We start from the raw sequence: 12,894 nt of genomic DNA on the forward strand, positions 1-12,894 counted from the left end.
CAGGTTAGTGTTGAAGTTTGCAGATGATAGAAAGGTTTCCAGGGATGTTAATGACAGTGTGCTACTGCAACAGGATCTAGAAAATTTGGGCAGATGGGCTGAGAAGTGGCAACTGAAGTTTAACATTGACAAATGCAAAGTGCTGCATATAAGTAAAAGTAACCCCAGAGGAACATACCAACTATGTGGTACTAAACTTAGGGTTGTAGAAAATGAAAAAGACTTGGGAGTGATTGTGCAGTCAGATATGAAGTTTTCTGAGAAATGCAGACAGACTGCCAGAGCAGGTCATGGGGTATTGTCAATGATATACAGGAATTTTTCTAGTAGGGAAAAGGAGGTGATTATCCCTTTGTATAAGGCAATGGTCAGGCTATGCCTTGAGTACCATGTAAAGGTTTAGAGGCCTCATTTTAGGAAGGATGTAGAGTTGCTTGAGCATGTACAGAGAAGGGCAACAAGATTGGTGAGGGGAACAAAGATGTCCTCTTACCAAGAAAGGCTTAAGTTCTGCAAATTGCAGCAGCTGGAGACTAAGCACCTGTGAGGTGATTTGATTGAGGTGTATAAGGCTTTGAGCATGCTGAATTTTGATGGGATTCTTCCGCTTGCTCAGATTGCAAACATGAAAGGCATAAATTCAAATTGAGGAAAAACAGTTGTAGAATAGATGTGCAGAAATTTGCCTGTAGCCAGCGGGTATTTAATTGCTGGAACAAACTTCCATCTGTCATTGTGGAAGTTGATAGCTTAAATAAATTCAAGGAAGAACTGGATAAACTTTTAGAGGGAATGGGTGTGTGAAATTGTTTTTTTTTGGCTAATGCTGCATGAGCTCATATGCTTGCTTTCTTGCATCACATGCCTCTATTACTACTACTACCACTCCTAATAAGGTAATATTAAAATGATACATTCATTTTACTTCTGTTTCCTATCAGAGCTTTATGCACCTCATTCAAATATCTTTATTATTATTAGATATTTTATTATCTTATTTGATAACTGATGTAGGGGTACAGGACTTACTTCAATAAAATGTTTATACCATTAGGGAAGTAGTGCACAAGAAAGATGCCAAAATGGTTGAAGGGAGCTAGTAAATCTTCCGATAGAACAAAATAAGGAAATACGAGACAACTAAAGAATGTTGAGAGATATCAGTGCATGTCCAAGAAAATATATATCCAATCTACTACCTACTACTACCTTCAGTTTGGTATCACACTGAAAGTATTAAGAATACAAAAAAAAAGAGCATGGATTCATTTTGCAGTCAGACTTATAGTTCTGTGAGGTGCATATCAGTTCCTGGACAGCTCACAGGGATTTGTCAATGATATGCAAAGACGTTTCCAGCAGGGATAATGAGGTAATTATTCTACTGTATAAGGCAATGGTAAGTTTACATCTTGAATATTGCAAATAGGTCTGGAAGCCTCATTTTAGGAAAGACATCGATCTGTTGGAATCAGTGCAGGGAATGCAACTAGATTAGTCAGGGGCATTAAAGGTACTCAAGGAAGACTTCAGTTCTGCAAATTGCAGTGTCTGGAAACTAGGTGCCTGTGAGGAAAACTTAATGCTGATGGCATCCTTATTCTTTCTTGGACAACACATGAGTTGGTATAAATTTAAATTGAGAAAGGATGCTTAAAGGATAGTTTTGCAAAAATTTGCTTTCAACCAGAAAGTGATTGTTGGAGCAAACATCCATCTGGTGTTGTGGAAGTGAGTAGTTTGAATACATTTAAGGAAGAATTAGAACATCATTAGAGATGGACAATTGATGTGGGAAGTTTTTTTTTTTTTTTTTCTCAATGTTGTATAAGCTTGCATCATTTGCCACTACTATTACTAATACAGTGAAAACTCTAAAGTGAACACCAATGGGTCAGAAGGATAGTGTCTGCTTTGCAGAGGTCCATGTAGACAGTTTCAATAATTTGGAAAAATGAAATTTATTCTAACTGGTTCCTTACTCAGAGTTTTTTTTAATTTCTTTTCATTGTGCATATGTGTTTCAGTTTAATAAATTTTAATACCATATGTCTAATAATAATAATAATAATAAATAACCTAACTTTTAGTAATAATTAACATTTAGTAATGATGAATATAAATGGCTTTGTTTGGAACATTTAATTTTTGCAATTTCATTTTCATGGGTAATCAGATCACTCACTAGTTTTAGTCCACATTCATCAATTTTGCTCGTTTTTAATGTAATAGGATACACCCCCCCCCCCCTATTTTATTGGGCCAAAACCCTTCCCTTTTAAATTTCTGCATACAGCCCTGCTGCAAACAGGAATTTGGAATCTCTTCTTTTCGAACTTCTCTGTTTTAAAATCTCTCTACCCTGATCTGCTAAATCCATCTGTTACCTCTATTGATCCCCCAGTTTCACTAATCACCTGGAACTCTGACTTTGTCTCTTTGAAACTTAACTTTCTCCAGTCCAGCTTTCTAACAGTGATGTAATTTTCCTTGGCAATTTTAATGTTCACAACTCCAGCTGGCTTCAGTTTTCTAGTTACACAGACCCAGCTGGGCAAGGTGTTGAGGCTTTTGTAATTACTAATGACCTTGCACAGATTGTTCATTTACTTATCAGAATACCAACAACCTAACCATATAGCCAATTCTCTTGATCTTTTTCTCACAAACAACCCATCCAAGTACAAGGTGGAGGTGAGTTATCCTTCTAGGTACCTTAGATCACAACTTGGGGATGGTCTCTTCTCCAATGGAGTCTTCCTCTAATGGCCATTTTCAACCTCATGTTGTTTAGCATTACAAGAATGCAAAATGGGATAATCTGTTAGATTTCTTTTCCTTGGTTAGATTATTGTTTTAAATTTTCTGATGTCAACATTTGCTCAGATTGTGTCCGTGAAATTATTCTAGTATCAATGAAATTCTATGTTCCACGCTCCACCTTAAAATCTTTACCTTGGTTTTCCAATAAATATGCTAAGGATATTCAAGATAAAAATATTTCATGATGCAACTGGCTTTCATCAAAATTTCCATGTTCATTTTCTGCCTACACCAAAGTTCACAACAATTTAAAGCAGTTATTAATCAGTTCAAACTAGATTTTGAACAGGCTGAGAGTAGAAAACTTGCTTCTTGTTCAAACAGTAGTTGAGCATTCTAGTCTCTTGCTAAAGCTATTGGCCACCTTTTTCTCATATTTACTCCCACCTCTGTTAAAACCTGATGGTTCTATTGCTACCCCAGCTAAAGATAAAGCCAACTTACTAGCATTCTACTTTTCTAACTCTTGTATTGACAATCTTGGTAAATCACCTACTACAGTTTCCAGTACACTCCACTCAGTGCTGCTTTTGGTCTTCCGTCAAAAGTATGTCAGAAGAATTTTGAATAATCTTAATGCCAAGAAAGCTCCTAGCCCTGGCAGTTTTTTCCACTTGTTCTCAAATTCTCTGCTCCTGAGCTTACCCTTCTTCTGTGTCACCTTTTTACACTTTCTTATTCCACTGGTCTCCCTTTTGCTTCAAACTTTGCTCATATCTAGCCAGTTCCCAAAAAAGTGACAGATTCCTCCCATTCAATTATCATCCCATTGCATTTACATCTACTCTTCTAAAGTAATGGAGAAATCTATTAACCACCAACTCCTAAACTGCCTTGAAACGTTCCATCTGATCAGTGATTGCCAATATGGATTCTGTCAGTATCAACCACCTGATGATATATTGGCATATGTTACCCATCTGTGGACAAAATCAATTAAAAAGTTTGATGAAACTCAAGCAGTTACTCTTGACATTTCTAAGGCTTTTGATTGTGTTTGGCATAGAGGTCTTCTAAATAAGCTTCCATCTTATGGATTATCAACTGTGTTTTGTAATTGGGTATCCAGTTTTCTGTCTGACTGCTCACTATGGGTGATGGTAGATGGCTCTCTGTCTTCTAACTTCTCCACTAATGCTGGTGTTCCCTAAGGTTTAGTTCTTTCTTCCATTTTTTTCTCTTGTATGTTAATGAGCTTCTTCCATTGACTGGAAATCCTATCCATAGTTTTGCTGATGATAGCACATTTCATTCCACTGTCCAGTTTGAGAAGGCTTTAACTTCTTGAATATCCACTAATAATTCCTTAAATGCTGATCTCCAGGGAATTATCCAATGGGACAAAAATAACTTAGTTAATTTCGATTCTTCTGGAACTCAGTCCTTTCTTATATCTCACAAAAAGGACTCTTCTGCTCTTATGCTTATCTTTGATGACACCTAGATTTCTAGACAAGATCACACATCTCTGTTAGGGATTACCCTGATTTCTAATCTCTCTCTCTCTCTCTCTCTCTCTCTCTCTCTCTCTCTCTCTCTCTCTCTCTCTCTCTCTCTCTCTCTCTTGGCATAATTACAAGAGCATCCTTGGATTCAGTTTGTACATCAGTAAATGCTATTACTCTAATTTTTAAAATACTTGGCTCCACTTTGTACAGCAGTCTATTATGTTCAACAGTATCAAATTCCTTCCTGAAATCCAAGTATATGATATTCTTGGTTGATTGTTGGAAACTTCCATCTGTTGTTGTGGAAGTGGATGGTTTGAATAAATTCAAGGAAGAACTAGAGAAGTTCTTGAAGGGTATGGATGGGAGGTGTGTAGTTTTTTTTTTTTTTTTTTTTTGGCTGATGCTATATATGCTTGCTTTCTTGCATCATTTGTCAAAAACTGTCCTCTTTTGAATGGAGTCTTGAACTCTTAGAAATGTGATGGGGCCATCACCCGAGACATGGGAAGAATATTGCTTCCTCTGCATATAAAAAAACTAGGTTTTCTCTTTTGCTTTCAGTGTAACCTTTCTAAACAGCTACTCACTCTGTACAAATCTCAAATCTACCCTACCGTGGAATATTGTTCCCATGTCTGGGAGTGGCATCCCCATTACATTTCTAAGGGATTCTAGACTCTATTCAAAAGAGGACAGTTAGGTTAATTAATGACTTATCTCTTACAAAGTTCTCCACTCCATGTCTCATAGATGTTCTGTTTCTGCTACATTCCTTTTATATAGATACTTCCATGGGTGCTGTTATTCTGATTTGGCTTTTATAATCTCCCCTTCCAAAGCAGTCCAAACATGTGTCACTGCTAGTCAACATATATTTACTATTTACAAAAAAAAAAAAATGTAAATGAAGTTGCTCCAGTTGATGAAGCATTACAGCAGTATGAAAAATAAGTGGTTAGTAAGCTTTAGCATTACATCAAAATTAATTGCAATATTATTATAGATCATTATTTTAGTACTATAAATATGAACTGAGCTTTTTTCTTTTCTAGTTTTTGGATTATTTTAGTTCATCCACAGAAGACCAAAATACGCTGGTTAATGACACGTGATTCTGATTTTATATCGCCAGTACTGAAGGATGGCAGTGATGATCAGTCGGATATCAGTGAGATGAAGAAAAATTATACTTTAAAACAAAAGATTATGTTAATAAAAGTATGACCTTGAATTAATTTTATTTCTTTTTCTATATTTTAATTTGTGTAGCTATTAGTGTTTTATTAATAAGCAACCACTGTAAGACTTTGATTTCAGCCATGTACATTGGAAAAAAAACACACATATATACAGTACATGTGGGAAGGCTATACATTCTTCTGACTGAATCCAGTATCTTATTTTTTGTTTAAACTCACGCTCACCACTTTATCTCTGACAATTTGCTTGTTTCAATATAACTGTTCTTCAATTTATATTTTTATTTTGTTGCATTTGATACTAGTCGAATATTAATAGTGTTTACTGTAATTGATAAATAGAAAGCTGTCCTTTTTTTTTAGGTTGTGTGTGTTTGTGTGGGTAATGTTTATTCTTAGGGCTGTAATATTTGAGGTAACGAATTTTCTAATATTGCTATTTTTCTCTGATTTTGGAAAACAGGGCAGTTTAAGTTGTTGCAATTTTCTAGTTAAGGTTGGCAAATACAATAAATAATATATTCACCAATTAGTTAGAGAATTGGGGAAAAAAAACCACAACAAAGAGAGAATATTAATGGAACTTGCCTCTAAAGCTACTAGCACCAACAAAAGTGAGTTGAATAATTGTATCAAAGGCAGACTCTAAAATTCTCTTAAGTAGGCAAAATCATGTGAGAAAGCTCTGATGTGCTTCTAAAATTAATTTATTTCAGTCTTAATGCAGTGTAGATTTGAGTCTAGTATAAATTGGGTAGATTTGTAACTCTGCATATTTTTACCCTTCACTTTACGTATTTTATATGACATCAATTTTGAAATACATTTAGTTCAATGTTTTTTACAGTGTACTATAGTGCATTATTCTTTATCCATACAAATATTGTATGGAATTTTCCTTATAATGTAATTGAATGCATTTTTCTCATAAAGAGAATGCATTTCAAACTATTAGCATTAGCATTAGTAGAGACATGTGATGCAAGAAAGCAAGCTTATGCAGCATCAGCCAAAAAAAAAAAAAAAAAAACCCCTCCCATTTGTTCCAAATGCCTGTCCAGTTCAGCCTTAAATTTATTTAGGTGATTAGCTTCCACAACAAAAGATGGAAGCTTGTTCCACCAATCAACTACCCGCTGACTAAAGGCAAATTTTCGCACATCTATTCTACAACTATATTTCCTCAATTTGAAACTGTGCCACCTCAGGTTCTTAATCTGAGCAAGACAAAGAATCCCATCAGCATTCAAAATGCTCAACCCATTCAAGGCCTTATACACCTCAATCAGATCACCTTGCAGGTGCTGCAATTTGCAGAATTCAAGCCTTTCTTGGTAAGAGCACCCCTTTGTTCCCCTCACCAATCTTGTTGCCCTCCTTTGTACTCGTTCTAGCAATTCTACATCCTTCCTAAAATGAGGCCTCCAGACCTGTACACAGTATTCTAGGTGTGGCCTGACCATTGCCTTGTATAATGGGATTATCACCTCCCTGTCCCTGCTAGCAAAATTCCTGTATATCATTGACAAGACAAAACAACAATGGGCCCAACAACGAACCCTGGGGAACTCCACTAATAACATTTGTCCACGAAGAGCAGTGTCCATTGATTACCACTCTCTGTTGTCTCCCATTCAACCATCCCTTTATCCATTGTAGCAGCTTACCCTTGATGCTATACCTCTCCAATTTGTACAGCAGTCTTCCATGTACAACAGTATCAAAAGCTTTCCTGAAATCCAAGTATATGATATCAAAATTATTTTTGGCATTCAGTTCCTTTGTGACCACATCATAGTAAGCAATCAAATTTTTCAGAAAAGACCTCCCTTTGACAAACCCATGTTGTGTCTTAACTATTACTGCAGTCTTAGTATGGGTAGTATCAGTTAACAGAGTAATTCCTACAAAGCAGAGCATCCAAATTTATCATTGCATAACAACACTGCCAGTAGTAATATAAATTTTTTTTCAGCTAAATTACTATAGAGTATATGTTTGTAGTAGTGGCACTTCCATAGCCAGATGGGCAGGAGCAGCAGTGCATAGCACACGTTTCTTGATTAGGCCGGGGTTCAATCCCATGACCACCAAATACGGAGAATGCGAAAGGTCAGGAAATGACAGCTGCAAATCCCTGGAGCAATATGGCCTTAGTTGATAATGCTCCTAAAAACCAATAACAAATGAACAAACATGTTTGTAGTAGTTTATCTTATTGGACATCATTCTGTCATATATTTAAGCTTTTTTTTTTTTTTTTTTGTTTCTTCAGAAACTTATACCATGTTGCACTATTAGTATTAGTAATGGCCGCATGGTGCAAGAAAGCCTATAGCTTATGCTGCACCCACCAGCCAAAAAAAAATCCCCGAAACCCGAATAAAACAATGATATAAAAAAATATATATAATAAAATAATAATAATAATTAATAAAAGAAAAGGAAATTAAACTTATCATCCTATGCACTTCCCTCGCCCAAAGGTACTATCCAGATGACCTTTGAATTTCCCCAAACTGTCAGCCTCTACCATCCATGTAGGCAACTTATTCCAGTAATTTATAACTCGCTGGCTAAAATAAAACTTCCTGCAGTCCAATCTAAACATTTCCCCCCGTAACTTGAATTTATGTCCTCTAGTTCTAGCATCATTTATAATCTTGAAAATTTCATCCTCATTCATTTTACTGATGCCTCTCAGAGCCTTAAACACATTTTGGGTACTAATGGTACAATACATTGTGATTAATGGTAATTCCTCAGGTTAGGCTAACATGAGAAGTGAGGTTCCCCAAGGATTGGTATTGGGGATACTGTTGTTTTTGATTTTCTTAAATGACATCAATGAAGGGATAGAAGACATGATGTCAAGATTGGTAGAGTACTTAATGATCAACACCAAATAGAGATTTTTCAGGATCACTTAGATAGACTACAGGGATGGTTAGAAAGGTGGCAGCTATGGTTTAAGGAGAAGAATTGAAAGTTCTCACACCTGGGGAACGGCAACCCTTAAATAACTTACATACTTGATGAGGTTGAATTAAAAACAGTATAGGAAGAAAGGGATTTGGGAGTTATGATATGATCAAACATGAAGTTCTCTGAGCAATATGGAGAGGTGGCAAGGAAGGCCCATGGTGTTCTATTAATGATTAATTGAACATGTGCTTGTACAGGTTGGGAAGTCATGGTCCCATTGTATAAGGCAATTTTATGACCACACTTGGAATACTTCATTTGAATATGGAAACCACGCCTAAAAAAAACTGAGCTTTTTGAAAGCATCCAGTGATAGGCAGTGCCCCTATTAAAATCAGCAAAAGACAACCATACAAGGAAAGGCTTCGAATATGTGGACTACAGAGCTTGGAAACCAGACTCCATAGAGAAGACTTGAAGTATATAAAGCTCTAGGAGATGAAAGTAAAATTTTCACTGTTATAAATTGTTCCAGAACTAGGGGCCATAAATTTAAATTACAAGGGAGTAGGTTTATCCTGATCATTTGGTTGATTAAGACTGAATTTCAGGACATTTTCTTTACTAGAATAAGTTACCTCCATAGATGGTTGAGGCTAACAGCCTAGGGAAATTATAAGGTCAGCTTGATTATATTATTATTTATTATTTTTTAAAAATTAATTAATTTTTTTGGCTGGTGCAGCACAAACCTAGACATTCCTTGCATGACATTGCTAGTACTAATACTAATTAAATATAATTAATTTGATGCTTGTCTTAATTGAACAGTTTAAGAAATTCAAGGTAAGGTAAATTTTTTCCATTCATTATATCATTAAGTTACAAAAAAATAATATCTAGGTTTATTAACCTTGCTTACATACATATGTTTAAGACTATATGTGTGTTTAAGATATACATATGTTTAAACTAATGATGAAAAGTTGCAGAAAGTCTTTTTGTCATGCATCCTCTTGGTCTGTTATTATTGGCATGAGAAAATTGCTCTTGATTTATGAACTGTATTCTCAGGTATATATGATGTTCTCAAATAAGGTTGCTGTGATTTACATCTTAATTGAAGTTAAAAAGTTATCATTACATTTGAACAAGCAGCTTCTAACATGATTTTCTTCCTATTTAGCCTCTTCTGAAATATATGATTCCATTATCCTTGGTGTATTTTGCAGAGTACTTAATAAATCAAGGATTAGTAAGTATACTTAAGTTTAACAAAAATTCTAAGTATAAGTTTAAGATTAAAACTTGTAATTAGCCTGAGTTGTTTTATATGTGCATAATACTGTATTGAAATTTTTGTTATACTTTTGTAGATTACATAAAATAGTTTATTATCAGTTGAAATTGTGAGATTAGGATAATATTATGTTGATAAGAATGCCTTATAATGGAGGATTTTAACTTTCCAGATATTGACTAGAACTTGTGGGGGGGGGGGGGGTCACTCACACACTAGCAAGACTTTTGTGCATTTATTGGATGACTGTTTTCTACAGCAGCATGTTAGAGAGGCAACAAGAGAGAGCAGTACTCTTGATCTGATTATCAGCAGTGATTCTTCAAACATTAAAAATCTGCATATAAAAGAACCACAAGAAGCACTGATCACAGTGTATTGATGTGGGATTTACTTAAAGATGTAACTACCATCAAGGGTAAATAGAAGGGTTTTTGCTTTCATAAAGGAGACTACTGTGGTGTCAGACAGTATTAAATTCTATATACTGGACTAACTAATGATGCTACTAGCAACAAATTCAAAATGGGAAGCATTCAGGAAAATAATCATAGGAGCTATTAGGCTTTTCATATCAACTAAGAAATACTATTCAAGTGAAGAAAATTTTAGCCAGTGGGTGGTTGATTGCTGGAAAAAATTTCCATCTGTTATTGTGGAAGTTGAGAGCTTAAATAAATTCAAGGAAGAACTAGACAAACTATTGGAAGGAATAAATAAGTGAAATGGGAAGTATCGTGTTTTTTTTTTTTTTTTTTGATGTTGTATAAGCTTGCTTTCTTGCATAATTTGCCACTACTAATACTAATCTAACTTAATGTGCTGAAAATGACATTATATAATTACTAGATGTGGCAGGTTTGCTTATTAATTATTTATTTATTAGTTATTTTTTTAATTCCAACTGCAAAAACAACTGCTTTGTTTATTAGTTATTTCTTACTTATTAAGTAATTTTTAATTATTTAATAAGCAAATCTGCCACATTTAATATAGAATAGCTGTACTTTTAAGTGCAGCTATTCTGATTAAATAACTGTTCTGCTTTTAAGTGCAGTTATTTTACAAAATATTAGTTATTTTTTCCCAGTCTGTATGCTGAATTTGGAAAGGCTATGGTTTAAATCTCATTGTTCACAGGAAAAAAATTATCTAGGTCTTTACAAGCAAGGCAGAGCCTAATTTAAAGTTATTTAGATTTTCTTGGGATTTTACCCTGAACTATTATTCTCACAAACCGATCATTGAAGGCGAAACATATAGACATGTTATGCCAATCATAGTTTACACACTATTAGTGTATACCATGATATACACTGTACTTATTAGTATTCACTAATCATAGTGTAGACTTATTATGCAGCATAAAGCTGCATAATTTTACATCTAGGGTTTTCCTGTGTTAGCATATATATTATTATTGGATATATATTATTGAATATTTAATAATATAATCATTAATTATATTATTAAATCATTAATTATAGTAATCATTAATATCTCCATAATAAATACTTGGAAATATACGGAAAGAACACTGAACATACCTCAGATATTATCTACTGTGCTAAATATCTGTTTCACATAGTTTAATCATATATGAAATAGCTTCTACACACACTTGCATACACAACACTTCAATCTCTAAATAACCTCTTTCATGATCTGTAATCCATTGTGGCTATCATATTCAACAGTCCAGATATATTCTTTTGGAGAATACATAAGATAAGTGTTCAGAAATTGAGTGTGACAGTGTTTATCAGAATATAAATGTTCTGACCTGGTCATATTTCAGTTTTTTATTGTAGAATGTAGATTTCCATGTCCAGATATACATGGATATTTGTGGAAAATACAATTTGTATCTGTTTTGCACAGTCTGAAATATATTCATTGTTGCATGTTTTTTGTATATTTCCAAGTACCTGGATAAGAAATTCCCACATAAGAAGTTTTCCTGTACAAGATAGTTTGGTTTCTTAAGTCCCAATTTCAACTCTATATATTGTAATGTACATATTGTTTTCCTGTGTAAGAAGTTTCCCAGGTAAAATGTTTTCCCGCATAAAAAGTTCGTGATAAAGAATACACAGTGTATTATTATAATGATATTTTTCCACTTAATACGTTTTTTAAATATACAAATTTTTTTTTTTAATATTAAACAATATGAACATTTTGGTAATCAAACAAGTTATTGCATAGCATCATTTTAGTTCATAGTAAATCACCGAAGTAGGTGAAATGGCATTGTTTTTAACATCTCATATAGTGAATGCCTTCACAACGAGTTGTCCTCATATAGCACTACCTCTAATAAGCAATGCTTCAGAATGGAGAAGACTAATGTTACTTATTCTTGGCAGATACCAACACCTGTGGGCGGTATCCACTGGTGAAGTGTTGCCTATTCGAGAATCTACTGTTGAAGCATTGTTTATTTGAGGTAGTGCAATATCAGGGCAACTTGTGAAGGCATTCACAATATGAGATATCACAAAAACGACGCCATTTCACCTACTTCGTTGATTTACTATGAACTAAAATGATCCTTAGCACTAACTTGTTCGATTAGTGAATTTTCCATGGTCTGAGGCTTTCAGCGCTAAATCCATTTTAGTAGAAACATATTGATATAATGGAAGTGACATATTGCAATTGTTTGCATCGATATCCATAATTGGATAGTGTCGACCACGTGAAGCACATGCCATTAAGTTTTGATGTTCAACTTTCCAGTTCTGAACAGCGTTCAACTGTGCTGAACAGTTCTGAAATAGGTAGTGGATAGGTAGTCTTATTGTAATTGTGACCTTTTCAGGTATATTGGAACTTCGAAGGAGATCATCTTTCCAACTTGGTATTGAGTATTTGGTAAGGGGTTTAATGAACAGAATGTTAAGCAATTAGAAATCCTCAGTTTAAAAATGTTTTCCATAGGCAGAGTGAAATATTTATAAATTCTGAAATAGTACTTAAAAATAATTTTTAACTTATGTATGCATATCTTTTCATTTTTATTTGTGTAGTTAATATTTCATACCCTTAGGTCATTTTCCCTTCTAAGAAGTTTTCCCACATAAGAAGTTCTAAATGTCCAGTAGTAGTAGTAGTGGCATGTGATGCAAGAAAGCAAGTGTATGAGCTTTTGCAGCATCAGCCAAAAAAAAAAAAAAAATCACACCATTCCCTC

At 34.3% G+C, this 12,894-nt stretch overlaps 1 protein-coding gene across 1 annotated transcript in view; it reads left to right on the forward strand.

The window, feature by feature from the left end:
• Cln3 (CLN3 lysosomal/endosomal transmembrane protein, battenin) overlaps positions 1-12,894 on the forward strand; it is an 82,120-nt gene that overhangs the window by 51,329 nt on the left and 17,897 nt on the right. Inside the window, exons 10-11 of the mRNA XM_090374841.1 lie at positions 5,327-5,492; positions 9,585-9,653. Coding sequence (XP_090230967.1) covers positions 5,327-5,492; positions 9,585-9,653 — 235 coding nt within the window. The remainder of the gene's footprint in view (positions 1-5,326; positions 5,493-9,584; positions 9,654-12,894) is intronic.

This window comes from Mastigoproctus giganteus, chromosome 5 (assembly GCF_048544385.1).
Source record: "Mastigoproctus giganteus isolate SK-2022 chromosome 5, ASM4854438v1, whole genome shotgun sequence".
Classification (NCBI taxonomy): domain Eukaryota; kingdom Metazoa; phylum Arthropoda; class Arachnida; order Uropygi; family Thelyphonidae; genus Mastigoproctus; species Mastigoproctus giganteus.